General features: G+C 43.9%; 1 protein-coding gene across 4 annotated transcripts in view; it reads right to left on the bottom strand.

Annotated features, from left to right (window-relative positions):
- arhgap9 (Rho GTPase activating protein 9) overlaps nucleotides 1-10,000 on the bottom strand; it is an 82,092-nt gene that overhangs the window by 12,145 nt on the left and 59,947 nt on the right. For 3 of the 4 annotated variants that reach the window (XM_063214888.1, XM_063214891.1, XM_063214889.1), the window contains 4 exons: nucleotides 9,454-9,531; nucleotides 8,676-8,729; nucleotides 4,832-4,966; nucleotides 4,228-4,333 (listed from right to left, as the gene is read on the bottom strand). In XM_063214888.1, coding sequence (XP_063070958.1) covers nucleotides 4,228-4,333; nucleotides 4,832-4,966; nucleotides 8,676-8,729; nucleotides 9,454-9,531 — 373 coding nt within the window. The remainder of the gene's footprint in view (nucleotides 1-4,227; nucleotides 4,334-4,831; nucleotides 4,967-8,675; nucleotides 8,730-9,453; nucleotides 9,532-10,000) is intronic. The other variant, XM_063214890.1, reaches the window with a different exon arrangement.

The raw sequence follows: 10,000 nt of genomic DNA, 5'->3' as shown, positions 1-10,000 counted from the left end.
AGATGGCTTTTCCCAAGTGCCACATGACTTCTTTGAACCTCCAAGATGTCCCTAATAAGAATTTGAGTGGTAACAGTAATGTAACTCATTCCTACTGTACATCATATTGTCGATGCCCCAGTATGCTCTAGGCTATACGTTTTAGTTCCATGTAGTTGTAAACGGTCAAGGCCTTAACAGCCATTTTGCAGTTGGCTATCATAGCTTCCCATATACCATATGTAAGCTTGGAGTGTGTAGTTTATGAATTTTATATCATATTTTTGGTATACCTATGACATTTGGAAAAATATACTTGGTTCAGTTATATGATGTGAGAGCTCTGTTTTTTTTTTCTTAAATTCTTTAAATGACTCATCCATACAACCATAGACATATATAAAGACCTTACACGCAAATATATTAACAATTTGTAAAAGTATAATAATAGCATAATTACTAACTACTGGAAATATTGACAATACGTGCATAGCGAGCAGTACTGTATGTGTCTCTGTCACATTTGTGCAAGTTGGAGCACAACACCACAATAGAAGAAAACAAGTTGAATCATAAACAAAGTTTATTGAACATTTGGGGAAAGGTATAGTCCAAGGCAGACAGTTCATTCACTGCTACCGGCACTGTCTGTGCTTGACCAATCACTTTCAACTTCACTCTCACTGATATCATCACAGTGGACTTCACCACAGATGTCCTTCAACATCTGTGGCTGACTCTCACCTTCATACCACAGGGGCTGTAGACCACTTTCTGCCATTAACCACCCATGTCCTTGACCCACGGATGGAATTACAGGATTGTTGATGTTGGCTCTTTTCCACAGGGCAACCTGAAAATTAACCCTACGGACATGCTGCGTGAGGCTTTTTCTGCAAGGTGGTAGCGAAGCCATGTCCACATCCAGGAATAGACTTTCCTTGTTTGGTGCAAAGTTTGTTTATGATATTCAATCCCATGTCATCAATAAGGTCTTCTGTCACTGTCCAGGTTTCACCAAGATTGGCAAGCTTGGTAACAAACTGGGGGGATTAGAGCATCTTCTTTACAGGAAGAAGTTTACCTTTGAAATGCACTTGTCACATCACTCCCAGTGAAGCCATGGAGACCAAGTACAGCTGTGCACTTTTCTTGGCCAAGTTCTGCTGCAGTTTGTGTGCCATTGATCAGTCTGGACTTTCTCTGTATCTTGGTGTCAAGTAGGATGTTGATGCCCATGGTTCCAGCAAACTGTAGCAAAATGAAGAACAGGTCAGAGTCAGGACTCTTGATCCGTACGTTGGTATAATGCTCATTTGCAGCATATTGTCTGTAAAGGACAACCCTGGTGTCGGTCTCTTCCTGTGATGCGCTGAGTAATGGAATTTCAGTCTTTCTTGTTGTCAAACCATCCCCTGATGTGAGAAGGAATGCACATTCTTCACAGATAAAAATGACTTTCCGGCCTTGCAGTTTTGAAGCGTACTTATCGCTACTCCATTGCTTTAATATAAACCTGATAAACTGCACCTTGTTTTCCTTATTCGTTAAAAACTCAGTGGGACGTTTTGTTGCTCCACCCCCTATAATTAACTTCTCTCCACAGCCACGGCGTTTCCTTTCCATTGACTTGATGGATTCGGGTCTGTATTGGTCTGTGCTGAAAATGATGTCTCCACATCCAGACGTAGTTATGCTGTCAAATAGCAATGAGGAGATCTCTGCAAATGTGTCTGGAATGTTCTAAATGAAAAAAAGCTGCACAATAAATACACACAATTATACACATGCCATTGCTGTATTACTAACTGATAACTCTGACGTATTTTCCAGGGCCATTTACCATCATATTGTAGAATAAAGCATTTCCATCATATCATATACTGTAAGGGTCTCTGACGGTGGAGGAATGGCAGCATTTGGTTGATCTTTCACCAGGTAGTGGAACACCAGAACATGGCTGGTGATTCGTCGATTGATTGAGTGGTGGTTGGTGATTGGTTAATTGGTTGAGTGATGGGGTGATTTTAAGGTCTTTATATACCGGTATATGTATGGACGAGTCATTTAAAGAATTGAAAAAAAAACCAGAGCTCTCACACATCATATAACTGAACCAAGTATATCTTTCCAAATGTCATAGGTACACCAAAAATATGATATAATATTCATGAACTACACACTCCAAGCTTACATATGGTATATGGCAAGCTATGATAACCAACTGCAAAATGGCTGTTAAGGCCTTTACAGTTTACAACTACATAGGACTAAAATGTATAGCCAAGAGCATACTGGGGTCATGTACAATATGATGTAGGCCTACAGTAGAAATGAGTTACATTACTGTTACCACTCAAATTCTTATTAGGGACATCTTGGAGGTTCAAAGAAGTCATGTGGCACTTGGGAAAAGTCATCTAGATCCAGACATCACAACTCAATGCAATCGCAGAGGAACCGTATCACTGATGCTGGTTGCTAAGGAAGATGCTTTGCTTAGCAACTGTTGCTATGCAAAAGGTACACCAAATACAGTATGGTATCTGTATACTACAGACTCCAAGCTTCAATATGGTATATCATAAGCTATTATAACCAACTGCATCATGGCTCTAGAGGCCTTGACAGTGTACCACTACATAGGACTAGAATGCATGGGGTCATATACAATATGATGTGAAAAATTATAGTGGGAGTGAGTTATATGACTGTTACCACTCAGATTCTTATTCAGGACATCTTGAAGATTAAAAAAAGTCATGTGGCGTTTTGTTGTGGGGGGGGTGCATGGTAGGCTACCGTTCCTCCCCGTCTATTATGCCTTGAGGGTCGTTTACGGCTGCTTTATCCGGCCCCCGATATCATTTTAAAGTTGAAATATGACATATTTTGTAAAGGAATCTTGGAAATTACATTTGCAAATACAATCTATTGATATTCAAGGGACCTCGGGAAGGTTGAGCGTTTTAAAGGCGGCTGCCTTCAATATAGGCCGAAAGTGCAGGGGAAAATCCTGGTTTTGGTTCATAGAATGGCCCTTGGAGGAATTTGAAGAGGCTCCTGCACACTTCCACACAGGTCTTCTCCTGTGCAAACTAGCTTTACTGAACTGTCTTTTTTTGTTTTGTTTTTTGCTTAAAGCGACACTGTGCAGGAAATGGTCAAAAAAGGTACTGCAACTATGCTGCTCATTGAAACTGGGCTGCCTATTGCCAAATTTAATCTTTACATGAAAGTTGACCAAGTAATAAACAAATATTTTCTAGTATGGTCCAGAGTCATTTTTGCAATTCAAAATGGCGGACCATGGAGAAGATCCCCCTTTTCATGTATGAAAAGTTTTCCCAGTCATAATGAATACTTAGAATTTGATGGTGGTGGTAAGTATTCATGAAAAAGGTAACATTAGTGAATGGGCAGCATGAATTCTGGAAATAAATAACTAAAAATCTCACACAGTGTCCCTTTAAGAAAAGACCTGAAGTGCACAGATTTTCTCCTATTTATTGAGAAGTTTCCAATAAATCCTGCACCTTCTGAACAGATGACGTGACCCTTCACTATGGAACTGACTATAATGAGAAAAAAAATCAGTCCCAACAAATTTTGGTGAACAGCACTGATAGGTGGGTATATGAAGCCGAGCAAGCCAGACTAAAACATAATAATATTAGCAGAGATTCTATTATAGAGATATGCCAACATAATAGGTTTCTATGGGCACCTAACGCGACTAAGTTCCGGTCTGCCTAAAGGGCCGTGTCATAATGCTCCTACAATGAATAGAACAGTCCTTAGGTCTGCCTAGGTCTGCCTAAGGGGGGCCATAATAGAACCAGGAAACAATGGGCCAATGGAACCTCTCTCTCTCTACTCTCTCTGATATTAGTCTGGAATGTCTTGATTCAGATAGCTGAGGGTTGTGAGTGGGACCATTGTCGCTATGTTTAAATAGCTTCTACACCGCGTTGGCAAATGCTACGACCAACCAAACAACTGATTATCATTTGCCATAGCCAATCTGCTGTCTCCATCCTCCTGCCAAAGCACTCCCCAAATATTCAAACAAAGCGGGGACTGTTGTTGTGATTGGTAGGCCCGGGCTGGTGCCGGTTGTGGCGATCTTACAAGGACAAGGACTTGACCAACTCGCCAGGCAAAAAAAACCCATTATTGTCTGCTAGGCGGGTCCATCTAGTTCAGCAGGCTAGGCTGTGTGACTGGGTCAAAGGTGGAGTCCCTTACCTTTTAAGGTGGCTAAAGATGGCCTTCATAGTGTCGTGGTTGGCCGGAGGCATGGCGCTGATCAGGCATTTCATACGGTCCACCTTATCCAGATAGTCTGACATTTCTGTCACAAAGACAAAGTGAGAATGCTTTCTGACCTGAGCAAGACGTGTAATATTACAATCATCAAGAATGAATTGGCAAAATGGTTAAGAAGATAGCTTAAACGAGTTCCGCTAACATATTAGCACAGAAAGTACAAGTACAGAAACAAAGCAGACGTTAAAAGCTTTCTTCTGGAGGAAAGCAAACAATATAACGAGCAAAAATGTGTCATGTTACACTGTAATTGTCATATTAGGGTCTACAACCATGACATGACACATCTATCACTTTGTTGTCAAGACAAATACAGAGACGGATTCATACATGCTGATGCACAATCTGTCTCCCCCTTTCTCCAGGCAGCAGCAACCAAACCTGTCTGTCTGTCTGTCTGTCTGTCTGTCTGTCTCTCGCTCTCTCTCGTTACTCTCCCCCTTTCCCCGGGCAGCAGCAACCAAATCTGTCTGTCTGTCTGTCTGTCTCTCTCTCTCTCTCTCTCTCTCGTTACTGTACTCACTGACGGTCTCGACGATGTCCTGGAAGAACTCGTAAGGGATGAGGGGCTCCGGCAGCTCCCTGAAGAAGAGCTTGAGGGCCCCCGTCACCACGTGGATGTCCTCCCACTGCGGGTGGTCCAGGTTCAGCTTCTCTTCTGGCGGGAACAGGGTGCAACATGGGGGTGCGGATGAGGTAAGGAGTGGGGATGACGGTAATGGTATGATTGGAGGGTAATGGAAAGACAGTGAAGCAATGTTTCAGAGAAATGAGAAATGAGAGAGAGAGAGAGAGAGAGAGAGAGAGAGAGAGAGAGAGAGAGAGAGAGAGAGAGAGAGAGAGACAGAGACAGAGACAGAGACAGAGAGATAGACAAATAGACAAATAGACAAATAGATAGATTGAGAAAGGGATGGATGAATGGAATGAGTGGGGATGAAGGAGTAATTTATAGAATGGGAGGGGGCAATGAAAAGATGGAGGGAGGGCGGTGAAGATAGAAAAAAGTGGAAGTGTTTAGTGCACATTTAGATGCCACAGGCACAGACACACAGTCAAAAGCACACAGACAGAAAAAGACACAAAACATGCACACACAAGTAGCCAAGGAGGCTAACATTTAGCATGACACATGACTTTCAGCAGCCTCACCGTCTGAAAAAGTAAGCGGTCAGTTTGGTTAAAGCCTCAGTAAACTCAGTGTAACACAGTGCTTCTCAAAGTTTTTCTGACCGAGAACCATTTCCCACCCTTAAAAAAAACTTCTCTTTACGGTATATAAAGATTAATGAAGAGCTCTTTTCCAAAATGAGACGTATCCATTTTATAGAATGTTGGGAAATTGACATTTTTGTATTGGCCATTCTATCGAAATACATTGCAAAATGCATTTTTGTAGAGGTTTTAAAGTATGTTCTCAAAACATTTGATGGGCAAGAATTCACACATAGATGATAGGACCTCTTAACAGTCAATTCCAATATTAAAATGCAAAAAGTAAAAAATGGTGGATATAGAGTTTTGGAAAAGAGCTCTTCATATGTGTGCAACATACCAGCCCTAATGAAACTCATGTAACTGGGAGAACGGCTTGAAAATTATAATGAATATGTGTTGTTTAATCAACACTCTGGACATATTTTCTTCAGAAACATAAAGTTTTATGATTCAGTATTGCAAAGTAGTGAAGGGCCACTGCTCGTCTGTTGGGAATGTGCAGGATTTGGTAGAGACTTCAGATTGAAACACTTCAGGTCTGTGCAAAATAGCTTTATTGAAACTGCAAGTTTTCCACCTGTGAGACAGGCAGAGTACCAGAAATGGTATCGTAAAACTGTATTGTTTGATGGTCAATCTTTGAGAAACACTGCTATTGCGCTAACTCTGAGCCAACAGACTACAGTACATGACATCTTTATTATTCAATGGCTCTTTCATACAGACTGCAGAGCCTTACACTGACCACCAGAGGTCCTTCACACCAAAGTGGACCGTGTGAGGTGTGTGTGTGTGTGTGTGTGTATTTATGTGTGTTTGTTTGTGTGTGTGTGTGTGTGTGCGTGTGTGTGTGTGTGTGTGTGTGTGTGTGTGTGTGTGCGTGTGTGTGTGTGTATGTGTGTGTGCGTGTGTGTGTGTGTGTGTGTGTGTGTGCGCGCGCGTGCACGCGCACGTGTGTGTCTGTTTGTGCACGCGCGCACATGTATGCGAGCGTGTGTGCGTGTGTGAGTCATGTAGCATCGTCAAAAGAGAGGGAAGGTTAGCAGCAGGACCCAAAAACAGACATGCATCCACACTGCTACCTGTGACAGCTAACAGGTAGCGGTAAACGCCCACTCAGTTCACCGCAATTCACCACCTTTTGCAGAGTTTGTACAACAGGCTGTCAGTGCCTGATGAGAAAGTGAAGAAATACAATGAGTGCTGTGCAGTTAGCAGAGAAAATGCAGAAGTCATTTGATATGTTACGCCTCTTAGGAAAGTGTGAAGAGCAGTCAGCAGCTGAGGCAGCATTACATGTTGAGCAAGGCACAAAGGCTCAAGTGCAGTGCACAGTGGACAGGCATAGATGTCTGGTGTGTGTGTGTGTGTGTGTGTGTGTGTGTGTGTGTGTGTGTGTGTGTGTGTGTGTGTGTGTGTGTGTGTGTGTGTGTGTGTGTGTGTGTGTGTGTGTGTGTGTGTGTGTGTGTGTGTGTGTGTGTGCATTCTTTCATCAGAACATCAATGAAACTTTTCTCTGTATCTCTCTATTTCAGTTTCTCTCTCTCTCTCTTATCAGTCTATCGGTTTGTGTGTGTGTGTGCGCGCGCGCGCGTGTGTGTGTGTGTTTGGAAATACGTCTCTGCCAGACTGTGTCGACATTGTACACAGGTGTGTGTACTTAAACGTGTATTTAGCTCGGTTGGCCAGTGAAAATGTGTCGGAAGTAGTTTTTCGGCTGACTCAGCGGCAGAAGGTTCAGGCACAATTTAGGGCAGTGTGCTTTCTCACGGCAATGGAAATAACTTTATGTCATGGAAAATCCAGTGTGGCTAAGACAGTAGCGCAAGGCCTGTGAAAGCAAGCGGGGGTTGTGAGAGTACTATATGTAGTGTGTTTGTGTGAGCTTTCAAACACAGGAGAGAGTTTGTGGGCATGCTGTGGTCGTGGTGTGGCTACGTGTTATTTCTGAACATTGTTTCATCTCTGTGTGTGAGCAGCAGCCCAGGCAACAAACAGGTGTTACATACGGTAAGTAGATGGTCAGGCAAAAGGCCATTTTGCAAGAGACTTTTTTTCAGAAATGTTCCATTGTTCAAATAATGTCAGTGAGCCCCTTGAAGTTGTGTATTCCATCGTGTGTGTGTGTGTGTGTCTGCGTGCGTGCCTGCGTGCGTGTGTGTGTGTGTGTGTGTGTGTGTGTGTGTGTGTGTGTGTGTGTGTGTGTGTGTGTGTGTGTGTGTGTGTCTGCGTGCGTGCCTGCGTGCGTGTGTGTGTATCTGTGTAGGTGTGAATTAAAGTATGTGCACGCATGTGTGCATGTATGTCTTTGTAAGTGCGTGCCTGGGTACGTGAGTGTGTCTGTGTATTTATTTTTTATTAGTGAATGTTTGGCTGTGTGTGCATGTGCACATGTGTGCGTGCATGCCTGCATGTGTGCGTGCATGTACCTCTATGTGCGTGCCTGCATGTGTGCGTGCATGCGTGTCTATCTCTGTGTTTACCTGTATGTGAGTGTATACAGATATGTGTATATGTCTGTCTAGTGTGCACGTGCCTGTATGCAGGTGTGTGTATCTGCCTATGTGTGTATGTGAGTGTGTACAGGTGTGCGGATGACTTTATGCCTTTGTATTTGGTTATGCATAACAGCAATAGGCAGCAGACAGCAGGCAGCGTGCTGTACGGGAAGAGAAGAGAGAAAAGAGAAGAGAGAAGAGAGAAAAGAGAAGAGAGAAGAGAGCTGCATGACTGGATAGCATTCAGCATTCAGGAAGTGCGGCACTGGAAGAGAACAACAAGAGAAGATAAGAGAAGAGAGGAGCAGTCAGGAGTGGAGAGGAAAAGAGGAGGTAAGAGGAGAGGAGAGGAGAGGAGAGGAGAGGAGAGGAGAGGAGAGGAGAGGAGAGGAGAGGAGGGGGCAGAAGAGGAGAGGAGAGGAGAGGAGAGGAGAGGAGAGGAGGGAAGAGGAGGGGAGAGGAGAGAGGAGAGGGGGAGCGGAGAGGAGAGGAGAGGAGAGGGCAGGAGAGGAGAGGAGGGCAGAGGAGAGGAGAGGAGAGGAGAGGAGAGGGCAGAAGAGGAGAGGAGAGGAGAGGAGAGGAGAGGAGAGGGCAGAAGAGGAGAGGAGAGGAGAGGGCAGAAGAGGAGGTTGTCTCTGGCTCTGGGTCTACCTTGCACCAACTCCTGAGGGAAGAGGTAACGTCCGTCTGTGGTCACCGCCCGCTCTGGAAGAACCAAAGGATGTTAACTTCTGTCCAGTAACCATACATTTTCTTTTTTTAAAGATATTTTTTGGTCTTTGGTCAACTTTATTCATGATTGTACAGTGAAGATGGTGACAGGAAATGAGTGGCGAGAGAGAGGGGGTGAAGGGCTAGCAAAGGACCCGGGCTGTGAATCGAATCCAGGTCGGCTGGTTAGCAGAAGAGTGCCCTACCGTTAGGCCACAGCAGGCCCCAGTAACCATACATTCTCTCTCTCTCTCTCTCTCTCTCTCTCTCTCTCTCTCTCTCTCTCTCTCTCTCTCTCTGTCTCTGTCTCTGTCTCTGTCTCTCTCTCTCTCTCTCTCTCTCTCTCTCACACACACACACACACATGCAAAAATGAATACTTTGTTGAGAGTACATGAGGTCCTTGACTGATACGATGTATTCAGAAGCCGCAAAAACCATGAACCATAAATCGGAATTTACACACACACACACACACACACACACACACACACACACACACACACACACACACACACACACACACACACACACACACACACACACACACACCCACACACACACTCCTACACACTTCCCTTTTTTACTCTTCCATGGTGCCATGGCCATCACAGCGACACCACAGGCTGGGTTTACTTCCTCTTTCTCCGTCTATCTGACCCCCACACCTTTCTCGCTCTCTCTTTCGCTCGCTCTCTCTCTCTGGTGTCTCTCTCACCATGGTTAACAGCGAAGCGGAGTTTCTGGATGGTGGCCAGGTTTCCACTGACTCGATAGATACCATCCGTTTCCAATCCTGGGATAGAGAGAGAGAGAGAGAGAGATAAAAAAAAGAAAGAGAAGGGGGGATGAGAGGAAATAAGAGAGAGACAGAAACAAGGTCAACAAACCACAACGGTATCAAAGAGGAACTCATAAAATGTCTGTAAACCTGCTTGACTCCATCCATACAGTACTCAGGACATGTTTTGCCATTTCAATTCAATACTTAAAGAGTAGTGACAAAGTAAACTCCTCAAGTGTTAAATCAACACTCCACAATTTTGTCATGTTCGGCATCCGTGCTTGTTACAACATGGCTGTCCAACCTCCCTCCCTCACAGCGTATTTTTCCCAAGTCAACTCTCTACATTTTGAATGAACACTTTTACAATTCACTGTAAAGATATCAGGTTATGCAGCCATGCTACCGGAACACCTCCCTCACAACAAAGTGTATTTAGCCAAATCAAGTCTTTTACTATTAATCAACACAACACAATTTA

The sequence above is a fragment of the Engraulis encrasicolus genome, chromosome 14, assembly GCF_034702125.1.
Source record: "Engraulis encrasicolus isolate BLACKSEA-1 chromosome 14, IST_EnEncr_1.0, whole genome shotgun sequence".
NCBI classification, from domain to species: domain Eukaryota; kingdom Metazoa; phylum Chordata; class Actinopteri; order Clupeiformes; family Engraulidae; genus Engraulis; species Engraulis encrasicolus.
Note: the sequence above shows the minus strand (reverse complement) of the source record. Positions and strands in the feature narration are given on the sequence as shown.